The sequence below is a fragment of the Acomys russatus genome, chromosome 13, assembly GCF_903995435.1.
Source record: "Acomys russatus chromosome 13, mAcoRus1.1, whole genome shotgun sequence".
NCBI classification, from domain to species: Eukaryota; Metazoa; Chordata; class Mammalia; order Rodentia; family Muridae; genus Acomys; species Acomys russatus.
The window spans coordinates 70,596,145-70,608,654 of record NC_067149.1 but is presented as its reverse complement, the minus strand read 5'-3'; the positions used below and the strand labels follow the sequence as shown (position 1 = coordinate 70,608,654).

Below are 12,510 nucleotides of genomic sequence, written 5' to 3'. Positions count from 1 at the left end.
ACTTCCCAGCATTTTCACAGTGTTTGGACATGACACTCCCTGGTAGTGAAGCCCGCAGCCTGTGCTGAGAACAGCGCATGTGCTTCTACTCACCATACGCTTTTCCCATGTCCGAACCCTGCCAGGCTCAGCTGCCATTACATCACTCACCTCAGCCTTCATTCCTGCTGCCTGTTGTCCCTTGGTGCTCTCTGCACTAACTGCACATGCACTAGACACACACGCACACACACACACACACATGCACACACCACACACACACACACACACGCATACATACACACACCACATACATGCACACACAACACACACCAACACACACAACACACACACACGCACATACACCACACACACCGCACACCATGTACACCACACACACACCACACACACACCACATGCACACACACACACCACATGCACACACACACACCACACACACATACACCACACATACCACATACACGCACCACAAACACACATACGCACCACACAACCACACATGCACACACTCCCACACACATACCACACACACACATACACACCACATACCACACATGCCCACCCACACACACACACACACCACACCACACCCACACATCACACCCACACCACCCCTGCCACACGGTCTTCTGCCCTCTGAGAGGAGTGCATGGTGGCACTTCTCCTGGCCCTAGTTCGTGTTCCTCGGGCTTAGGCTTGTCTTTGCCTGTTGTCCAACTCTCAGCTTGCAGAGCCAGCCAGGATGCTTCCTGGATCCTGCAGCCCAATGGACCCTTTCCCTTTTCTGGCGGCAGCTCCTCCTTGTGACGTGTGTGGTCTTGTGTCCTACTTAATACCGTCTTCTGACTCCAGCACATTCTAAAGTCCTTGAGGCAGTCAAGGCCCCTCGGGTTGGCATGGGACCTGCTAAGGAAGTCCTGCCTCACTGGAACAAGACCACAACAGATGAACACGATGCCACCAACTAACAGAGTCACAGAAAATGACAGCCATAGCCAAGCAGTTGCTAGGGAGTGTGAGATGTCAGACAGCTCAGAAGGGGCACATAGTAGGCACCTAACCATGTGTGCCTTGTGGTTTGGGCTGGAGAGGAGCCACTTAGCATCGGTGCTAACACTCTCACACCCTCTCTGAACTCCTGCCAATGGGATTCGACATTATGATGGGGTGGTTGTTGAGGGCTTACTCCATAGCCCAAGCTGGTCTTGAACTCGTGACCTTCCTGCCTCGGCCTCCCAGTGCTGGGATGACAGGCAGGAGCCAGCATGCCGCTGGTGTATTCTTCTTATGTCTCAGTGCAGTCCACTGGTCTAGTCGTCTGCTCTTTCCAGGTTGGTTCAGAGCAAGAAGCAGGGTTCCAAGACACTTTGCAGACACTGGTTGTGCTTGCCTAGCTTGTGACTGCTGTACCAGACCTTGCTGTACACAGTTGGCCACACCATTTGTCCGGGGCTGAGAATCCCGCTAGGTTTACCACAGGGCTCTGTGGCAGGCTAGGTGGGCCGTCTTCTTAACCTACGTGGATTCATGCTGAGACAGCAGTGGCCACCAAGCCCCATATGTGACGTGCACAGTCACCGCTCAGCCTGAATCTGGTGCACACAGTCGCTGCCTGCCTCCCGGAGTCAAGCAGCCTCTGCGATGTGCCTCTCTAGCCCCTGGTAGATGAGTCAGTTAGTGAAGTCTGCATGTGGCCCAAGTAGCCGTATCAGATGACAGCTTTCTGCTCTGGGCTGCCCTTGCGGTTCTTGGTCTATGTCCAGGTTTCTCATGGTAGAGGATGGATTTGAAAATTTCCCCCTGTGTGACCTGGTATGAGTCCATATATACACACATTAGACATACTAAGGTACTTGATACAGTTAAATAGAGATGCCATGCACGTAAAATTTCAAGTGGAAGATAGTTTCTGTTAGCCATACAGGAAGTGCTATGCTGGAGTTAAGAGTTCCACCCTTAGCTGGGCGTGGTGGCACACACCTCTAATCCCAGCACTTTGGAGGCAGAGGCAGGTGGATCACTGTGAGTTCGAGGCTAGCCTGGTCTACAAAGCGAGTTCAGGACAGCCAGGGTTACAGAGAAACCCTGTCTCAAAAAACAAACCAACTAACCAAACAAACAAACAAAAAAAGAGTTCCTCCACCCTTCTCCAAAACCTACATACCATACCTTCTCACTGGTGTTAACACATGAGCTAATAAACTAGGGACCCACCCAGTTGCACCTCAGAAGTCAGATGCTGTTTTCCACCCTGCCACCACTGCCTCATGTGACTGCACAGTGTGCTGGTAACATGGTTTGTTAGTGGTTCAAATCCCTGGGCGTGATTTTCTGCTCACGTTGGCTGATTCTGCAGTGCACATGAACCTCGGATCTTCTCCGATGCGGGTGACGATGTTTCCTGTGTCTGAGAAATGAACCTTACTAGACTCCGGGGTAAACACCTCCTGGCCCAGCTCTTCCTGGGATATTGTGTTGGTTAGTTTTGTCAAGTCCACACAAGCCAGAGTCGCCAGAGAGAAGGGAGCCTCCGTTACCAAACCCACCCCCCGTAGGTTTGGTCCTAAGGGGAGCCGTTTTTTTTCTTGAGAGATGATTGGTGTGGGAGGCACAGCCTGGTGGGTAAGATGCCACCCTGGACCTGGGTGGTGTGAAAAAGTAAGCTGAGCAAGCCGGGGTGCACAAGCCAGGAAGCAGTGTCCCAAGGCCTTTGCTTCAGCTCCTGCCTTCAGGTCCCTGCCTGCCTTCTCAGGCTCCTTTTGGTTGAAGTACGTTTCTCATAGCCAGAGAAAGCAAACTAGAACAGAAATATTTTTCAAAACTATGTTCCTGTTTCTCTTTTACAATTTTATATCTTGGATTTAAAAAACTAAGCAAAGAGGACTACACACACATCTTGTGGACCGAAGTAACCTCAGTGCTTGTAAACTCCTCCCCTTCCCCTCCCCCTCCTCTCCCCCTCCCCTTCCCCTCCTCCTCCTCTCCCCCTCCCCTCCCCCTCCCCTTCCACTTCCCCTCCCCTCCCCCCTCCCCTCTCTCTTCCCCCCATGCCCCTGCTCACACTGGCTCTATGTTCTTTATCAGGGCTTGCTGATTTTTGTCTTTCGCTGCTTTTGTTTTGCCGTTCCTCTCTTCTTCCTTCTATATAAAAATATTGTTTGTTTTCTGAGGCGGTTAGAGAGGATTGCATAATTCATGCTCCTTCACACATCAATAATTCAGCTGTGTATTTCCTAACTCTGGGAGCATTATTCATGGTCTCAGTTTCATCTCTTTTAGTCCTGAACACTGTCTTTCTGTCACATAATGTATAAATTCCAACATGATTTGGAGTTTATATTAAAATTTATATAGTATAAAGTTTTGAATATATTTGAATGCAACTTATAAATGTTATATAAATATATACTATATAATGTATGACACAAATACTTCTCAAAGGGATGGTATGTTAAAATTTATGCCTTGAAAAATGAAAATATGTAATGTATTGAAATAAATAATATATTTTAAATGCATAAAATGTAATATCAATATAGGTACATAATGCATACACTTATACACTTATACTAGATCTGTAAGTTTATGGTTTTATATTAAAAATTATAAGTAGCAACATAGTTAGGAATCATGATAAATAAAAATAAAATGTAACACAGGTATGAGGTCTTAATGTACATATATACACTACAATTTAAAGTATGTATTTGTGTTGAATAACATGTTACATTCTTATGGGTGTGTCTCACCTTGAATTGGTCTGTTTTTTTCATGCGTCTGATTAGGTTATATACCCTTGCTGGAATCAGGCTGCATGGCATCTTCGTGAGGAAAGATCATTTCAATTCTGATTTTCCAGTAGACATGATATGCTATCTTAACACATCTTCTCCGCGGTGTCTTCACTCTTTTATTTTCCTGGAAATTAAGTCACGGGGATACCTTGCGTGTGAAATAGCTCACATGTCCTGGCATTACTGTGTGTTGTTCTCTCGTTGACGTTCATTTCGTGGTGCTGGGGGCTGAAGCCAGGGCCTTGGCCTTGCTGGACACCGACTTACACTCTCAGCTCCACGGATGTCTCTGGTTTCCCGCTCTGTCCACACACACTGACTGCTTTTCAGCAGAGCAGAGCCCTTCCCTTGTTTGCTCATTTGTCTGCTGTTTGTGTTTATGCACTCGTGCCCTGTGCCACCCGTGTGTCATCTGTGCGGATCTGTCGTTTCCCGTGTTTTTAGTGGTTTATAATATGTTATGCTTCTTGTTTACTTTAGAGTCAAGTTTTCTCATATTTGTTCACTGGGAGCCCCTTTTCTTTATATATATTTTTTCCTTTTGATTAACATTTTTGAGTGCTTTTGTGCTGACATGAGAATACAATCCCTGCTGCTCTTGAGGCTCCCAAGCCTCAGCCTTAGGTCAGACCCTCTTCTATGGAGCCAGTGCTTGTCATAGGACATTGGCAGACCCATGAAACCACACACACACACACACACACACACACACACACACACTGTCTGTCTGTCTCTCTGTGTGTCTCTGTCTCTCTCTCTCTGTCTCTGTCTGTCTCTCTATCTCTGTCTCTGTCTCTCTCTCTCTCTCTGTGTCTCTCTCTGTCTCTGTCTCTCTGTCTCTCTCTGTCTCTCTGTCTCTCTGTCTCTGTCTGTCTGTCTCTCTCTCTCTCTCTCTCTCTCTCTCTCTCTCTCTCTCTCTCTCTCTCTCTCTCGCAGTCAGGAGTCCCCTCATTGCTATAAGTATGGACGTCTCTGCTTTTGTTTTCCTTCCACTCCGTAAATGCTCTGTGGCCCATCACTACCCAAAGATGAGCACAGTGCCTGACACTCAAGGTTTGAGGGTTTATTGAGACCCAAACCCAGGACATTGCCATCTAGCCAAGCACTGTGCCCATGAGCTTTGCCCAAAACCCGTAAAGTATGTTTAATAGGTTGATAACTGAACAAACTTCCATGCTGAGAACTGATCCTCTGTGGAGGAGAAATTAGAACTAAGGTTAAATAGGAAAATTCTGCCCCTTTGCTTTTCCTTCTCTGGTTCTATAAATGCACCGTGGAACATGTGTGGCGGGCAGAGGTGGTCAGAGGTGCTTGGAACATATGTGACAGTCAGGGGTGGTCAGACATGCTTGGAACATGTGTGGCGGTCAGGGGTGGTCAGACGTGCTTGGTCCGGAGGTTGCCATCCATATGCTTTCTGCTCTGCTGTTCCCAAAATCAAATGCACTTCCACAAGATACTGTGACAATAATCTCCCAAGGTTTACATTTTCCATTGTGTTGTGCTTTCTAGGTGGCTGGCATTGTGGGCAGAGCTGACGTGTTAGCGTGTCTCCTGTTCCTGTTGGCCTTTCTTTCCTACCATAGGTGAGTGGGGCTAAGAAAACCCTTTTGGGATTTTGGTCGCATACTACCATATGTACACTAAACCCCTGTTGGACCAGAGAGACTCAGGGCTGTAACATGCTCAGTGGGCATCAGGGATAAAAGCCCCCTTTTTACCCAGTGTCAGACGCTTAGCTTACAACCCCATTCTGAAGTATTTAATATCCTGTGCATGCATGTGCGTGTGTGTGCGTGTGATCTCCATTCCCAGGATTACCGACAAGGTGTGCACGCCTTTGTTCTTTTTAATGTGTGCTAGGGATTGAACTCAGGCCTCACGCCTGTGCCGCAGGCACCTCACCCACCGAGCACCTCCCTGAGCCCATCCGCTCTGAAAGGCCTCCACTGCACTCTGGGAAGCCGAGCTCTTGCTTCTTTGGCTTGTTGATCCTGGCTGAGAACAGAACTTCAGCGATGAACAAAAATAGACGGAGAGCCGTGCTTGCTGTGCTCTCTGTCCTGTTGGCCTTTGGTTTGTTTAATTTATCCTCATCTTGTTCCTGTTTAGCCTGTTCTATTATTCTTACCGCAGCCGCTCAGTTATAAAAAGTTTGACTGGGCAGTGTCGCTGCTTAGGTGTAATTTTTCACTTTAGTCCTTTTGTCAAAATGCAGGAGACCTCTATCTGTTGCGTTGTGAAGGCATTTCTAACTGACTGCGACATGTCCACATAAAGAGAAGAATGAGTCAGAAAAATGTGAGTTGGGACAGAGAGCTCAGAGTGTCTCCCTGAAGAAGGCAGCCCGACTATACCTCCTGACTTCATGGAGAGATAGATGCTGGCTGAGGACTTATAAGCTCGGCCTTTGGGTCAGTCTTCTGACCCGCAACTTACAAAACCCACTCGCTCGCTTGCTCGCTCACTCACTCACTCACTCACTCGCTCACTCACACACTCACTCATTCACTCACACACTCACTCACTCACACACTCACTCACTCACTCACACACTCACTCACTCACTCACACACTCACTCACTCACTCACACACTCACTCACACACTCAGCCACTCACTCACTTGCTCACTCACACACTCACTCACTCACACTCACATACTCACTCACTCACACTCACACACTCACTCATTCACTCACACACTCACTCACTCACTCACTCACTCACACACTCAGCCACTCACTCACTTGCTCACTCACACACTCACTCACTCACACTCACATACTCACTCACTCACACTCACACACTCACACACTCACTCACTCGCTCACACACTCACACACTCACTCGCTCACTCACTCACACACTCACTCACCTACTCTCTCACTCACTCACTCACACACTTACCCACTTACACACTCACTCACTCACTCACTCATACACTCACACACTCACTCACTCACACACTCAGCCACTCACTCACTCACACACTCACTCACTCACTCACACACTCAGCCACTCATTCGCTCACTCACTCACTCACACACTCACTCACTCACCCACTCTCTCACTCACTCACTCACACACTCACTCATTCACTCACTCACTCACACACTCACTCACACACTCAGCCACTCACTCGCTCACTCACTCACTCACACACTCACTCACTCACTCACTCGCTCGCACACTCACACACACACTCACTTTTAAGAACCCCGTTTCTAAACCTGCAGTACTTACTTGCAGCAATTTCCCTCTTTTTCTACATAGCAGTCGCTTTGACATACCTGTGCCCCAAATATCTGTGCTAACAGCGTAAAGGAAGAATTATTTTGGCTCAAAGTTTTAGTCATGGTTGGTTGGTCCATGCATCTAGACAGAAAGCAAGAGCGTGCGACGGTGACTATTTAACCTGGCGGTCCACAGGACAGAGCGGAGCACGGCAGTCCGGAGCATGAGGTGGGCTCCAAGGACGTGATCTCAATGCCCACTTTCTCCACATGAGCCCCGCCTTCCTCAGTTGCCCCACTTTCCAGTACCCACTCAACTTTGAATCCATCAATGTGCTAAGGTGCTCACTAGGCCAGAGCCCTTGTGCTGTCAGCCATCTCAGCTGTCACACCAGAGAAGTGCCACGTGCCCCTGGACAGGTGCCCTGTAGTATATAGGGCAACCCTTACAACAAAGAGCTATTTGGCAGGGAAATGCCAGTATGTCAGGCTAAAGTGCAGTCCAAGGAGGCCATGCATCCTGAGTGAGATGTGTGAAGCCCCAGGAGGTGTTGCTGGAGAGGGTGGAGCCAGATTGGTTCAGGGGTCATCTTCACGCCCAAGCTATGACACAGCCCACTGCACTCATACCTGTGCAGACACTGTTACGAAGTCTCAAACCTGGAGCTCGGATTCAGTGTTCCCTTTTTTCTCTGCTATTGGGCCAGAATCAATCTATAGATGTAATTAAAATTTTTCTGCTTGGTTGATGTATCTAAGCGTGCCCTCGCCCCTCACCTGTGTGGGATGTGAGCCAGATCGTCGCAGGTTGGTTGAGCCCGCCCTTCTCACCTTTGGAGACTTAAATTCTAGCCCAACCCTATGGAAATATGCTTATGTCCCGTCGATGTTGAATGTAATTCTAATTGTTCCAAGATGCATTCCATAGGAGGAGCTGTCACAATGTAGACAGACTACTGTGGCTCACTTCAAGGGAGCTCGGGCTGTGCTCTTATATGAGAAAATAATGACGTTTCCTGGGGCCAGTTCTGTTTTATAATCTGAAAAATTACAGTGAAACATCTGTAGGAAGTTATGGTTAAAAAATAAAAATAAAAATTACCAGGCTTGAAAGACAAAGGCTCAGTGGTTAAGAGCCTGTGCTTCTCCTGCAGAGGACCCGACTTGGTGCCCAGTGCACATACTGGGCAGCTCTCTACTGCCTGTACCTCCTGCCTTAGGGGATCTGGCAGCCTCTGTGGCCTCCAAATGGAACTGTGTTCACACATGTGCAAAACCACACACAGACACTCACACACACAAGTAATTTTAAAAGTTGCCCAAAATATGTACATTGGACGGAAATTCGAATAAACAGATTATCCAAAAAAGAAGGAAAATCTTCCACCATTGAGAGAAAGGCGATTTACACCTCTCTCTCACACATGGAAGTGTGTAAAAATACACCGATCTGGTCACGGTGACGGGTGTGACGTCTGTCACTCACCTAGTCCTTGCTGTCATGCTGTTCTTCCATTTCTGTGGTACGGGATCCTGTCTTCTGACCATACCAGGGAGTCTGACTTCCCGTCCACACATGTTTGTTACTAATGTGTGTTATTTGCTTGAAACATAGTCATGTGACTGTCTCCTCTACTAAGTCTATCCTTATGTTAGTGTTTTCAATGGCTTTTTAGCACTCATTCATTACAGACCATATTGTACCATAATTTGCATACTGTAATTTAAATTCCAAGCTGATATTTTTGGATTTTCCCCCCATTTAAACAACATTTTAAAAAAAGATTTATTTACTTTTTAATGTCTAAGTGCATGAATCTCTGAGTGTCTATGCACATGTTGGTGTGCGTTCCCAAGGAGACTTGCAGAAAGCATAGGATCTCCTGGAATTGCAGCTAACAGGGGGTTCTGGGCTGTCTGACACGGGCTCTGGGAACTAAACTCTCTTCCTTTGGCAGAGCAGCAAGAGCACTCAACCCCTTGAGCCATCTCGCCAGCCCCACTGTCTTAACATTCTAAATAGTTGTGTGGTGAATGCTCTTGGAGAAATCTCTGTTCACTGTACACGAGACACTTCTCTAAAAGAGACCGCTCTGCAGCAGCCCACGTACTGATAAGGAAATTCCCGATGTGCTTTGCAGGAGTCTGGATCAGAGCTGTGCAGGGCAGTGCTTCCCCCCGACGGCATCTCCCTTCTTCCTGCTCCTCAGTTTGTTCCTGGGGACCTGTGCGATGCTGGTGAAGGAGACAGGTGTCACCGTGTTTGGGGTGTGCTTGGTTTATGACCTCTTCTCACCCACCCACAAGCAGGACAAGTTGTAAGTCATATTAGTTACTTTTCTTTTTATGATAAAACCTGACATAAGTAACGCCTAGCCCGTGGTTTCTGAGAGCGTGTCACGGCTGGGATCGAAAGCAGCTGGGTTAGCTGCCGGTCTCCAGTTTGTAGGAGCTGAGGGAATCTTGATTCACAAAGAAAAATCATATTATGAAGGTAAAATGTCAAGGGCTTGTTTTGTTTCCAAGTTCTGATGACTGTGTCCCACGAGTGAGCTCTGTGAGCCTGAAGCCTGCCCGCCCACTCTAGTCCTCTGACCTGAGAGCAGGAGGCGATTGCTTGGAGGCAGCCTGGGCCATTCATGTGCACTCACTCACAGGCCACGTAATCTTCCAGTTAAAGAGAAAGCTTATTGGGTACTCAATTTTCCTCTTAAACTGTGAAGGTGCACTTGTTTTGCTGTGTGGACTGTGGTGCTAAGAGTGACCTGGGAATATCAGAGATTCAAGCATGTAGAATTTTCTTCCCTGATCCAACCCACAGTTCTTTACAGTCTTACAATGTGAGAGAAATGGCAGACGCCGATGAGGTTCTGGATCCAGGGGTACACTGCTGGTGGGAATGAAATTAATCTGGCCACTGTGAAAATTATTATTGAGATTGATAAAAAAAATGAAAGTAGATCAATCAAATGGCCCAGCTATAGTGTTTCCGGATATTTACCTGAAGGAACTCCAAGTCAGCATTCCTCAGAGACATGCATGTGGATCTTAGCTGCAGCAGTAGTTACAGCAGTAGGCATGGATCAGCCTCGGTGTCCATCAGGAGAGGACTCTATAAAGTAAATGTAGCATTTGTATACAATAAGATTCAGGCATAAGGAAGAAAGAAATCATGTCCTTTGTAGGAAAATGGGTGTAGCTGAGATGATCATGCGTGGTGAGTTACATCAGGAAGACAGTTGTCACGTATTTTCCTCCATCTGTGGGTTACACAGTTGCGTGTAGATGCAAGATGTCAAGGTAGGAGGGGAGTGGGGGGAGTGAACAGAGAGGGAAGGAAAGGCTAGAGGGTTTGGGGGATATGGTCAAAATACACCATACACTTATATGTAAATATCTCATGAAGCCTAGCAGCGTGCACAGTGAGTACATTCCAGTAAAAACTGATAATGCAATTATGCATTTGAAAATAGGGAGTTGTAAATAGCAGAAATGGCGGGGGGGAGCTGCAGACTTGAGGGCACATTCTTTCAGGGATCCCAGCTCAGGGGTCAGGGGTGGCTGCTTCTTGTTGTAAGCCTTGTCATTTTGTGTGACTTGTTTTTCCCTTCCCCAATTCTGTGAACTAGGAGCAATGGGGTGATCTGTCAGCACAGCCCGGGGCAACCAGGGAGCCCCCAGCCCTCCTCTCAGCAATCCCACCCCCACCGTGAGAGCAGAAAGCAGCGCTTCCCACACAGAGGCGGCCATTCACCTCTCCCACGGGAGCCCAAGAGCAGTGGATTCTCTGTGTCCCCACGAGCAGTGTGGTCACTGGTGAGGTACGGAGATGGGGTCTCCACTGTGTTCCCTTCTCGTGCCCATGCACCGCCTGGTGCTGCCGCCCGCGGTGTCTGCAGAGCTAGGTGTTGAGTCTGCTCTTTGGAACAACCTTGCTTCCCTCAAGGGTCTTGGCTGTGGGTTGGGGACTTTCAAGGTGGGCGGGGCAGTTAGTGTGGAGTGACTGAGCATCTTGAGGGTGGAAACTTGCTCTGTGTTGCTGGCAGTTGGACTCAAGTTCTTTAATGCAGTCTTTGGCTAATAGCTGTTTAAATGTTTGTGAGATAAATTAGTAAGTGGGGCATAAGAATGAATTGGAATCAACCACAGGAGGAAAAAAATTTCAAAACTGGCAATGACATAATAAGAAGGAAAGATGTTAAATAGAATAATGTTAGGGGTTTTTCTATTTTTATTTTGCATTTCGTCTGTGGGGTGCAGGCTGTATGTGTGCAGATGTGGTCTGGCCTCGCTGGGCATGGAGTAAGTGAGATGAAATAGATGCTCGGCATCTCAAGAGCCAGGTTTGCTGTGTGCTAGCTAATGCCCAGAGTTTTTGATGCAATTTGTTCACGTTTGTATAACTTGACCTTTAATGATGGCTGGCTTTAATATCTGGCTTGTAAGATTCCTAAAGAATTAGTCAACTGTTATTCCAACCCGCCGTCAGCTCCTAAACACCAAGGAAGTAGGTCACGTCCGTACCTGCTAAGTATGTTTGTGCTCAAGGGTCATTGTTCCTTCCTGGGGAAGGAAGGCTGCGAGGTGTCGTGTATTTGAGCATAAACTCAGTATTATTAAAATTGGTTTAGAAGACTCTGCATATACTTTTGTCAGCTGTGTTTGGATAAAGCCACTGCGCTCAGGCAAGCGCCGGCACCCTGGTTCTTAAGATCTCTGGCTCTGCAGACAGAACTAAACCACAGTCCTTTGCTTGCTCTCCATTAGCCTAAAAGTAGCATTACCAGATTGTCTGTTGGGACCAAAGGCGTTCACACCGGACATCAACAACAAAGAACGTGACACCTGGCGCCAGAGGCTCTTCTATTCCACGTCAGACCCTGCATCCTAGCCCTTGTCCTATTAGTTAGCCTCAACCGTGAACTTGATACAGCCTAGAGTCAGCTTAAGATGGGAGATCGGTTGAGGAATTGCCCAGATCAGATTGGCCTGTAGGTGTGTGGGGGCGCGGGGATGGGCTGTCTTAAATATTAACTGATGTAGGAAGAGCCAGCCCAGTGTGAGTGGGCCACTGCCTACCACCTGGTCCGGGCCTCAGATAAGAGAAGTGGCTGAGCACAGCCTTTGAGGGAGCCGGGGTTCAGTTCTTAAGAGGGTCTGCTCTAAGTTCTTGCCCCGACTTGAAGTATAGCCTAAATAAACCGTTTCTCCTCCCAAGTTGCTTTTGGTTAGACTGTTTCACTGCAGCAACCAGAGGAGCCCAGCACAGTTCTGGGTTGTGAGTGCTGCCTCATGGCTGTGTGGGTCTCTGAACACCAGGGCGCAGAGTGATTGGTGACCCCGTCATAGGCAGCAGGGAGGGAGCTTGTGTGGGAGTTTTCTGTTCAGGTTTAACTCCTAGTATTTATATCTCAAGCTTTGGTACAAGGCTGGCAAACACTGAACCAAGAATTGTCATATAGAGTGTTATTTTCAGAAGCTT

The 12,510-nt window shown here is 47.7% G+C and overlaps 1 protein-coding gene across 1 annotated transcript in view; it reads left to right on the top strand.

Moving 5' to 3' along the window:
• The window catches only part of LOC127197754 (protein O-mannosyl-transferase TMTC1-like), a 34,846-nt gene extending 22,927 nt beyond the window's left edge, over positions 1 to 11,919 (top strand). The window contains exons 4-7 of the mRNA XM_051155697.1: positions 5,307 to 5,380; positions 9,170 to 9,346; positions 10,658 to 10,849; positions 11,796 to 11,919. Coding sequence (XP_051011654.1) covers positions 5,307 to 5,380; positions 9,170 to 9,346; positions 10,658 to 10,849; positions 11,796 to 11,919 — 567 coding nt within the window. The remainder of the gene's footprint in view (positions 1 to 5,306; positions 5,381 to 9,169; positions 9,347 to 10,657; positions 10,850 to 11,795) is intronic.
• The last annotated feature ends 591 nt before the right edge of the window (positions 11,920 to 12,510 follow it).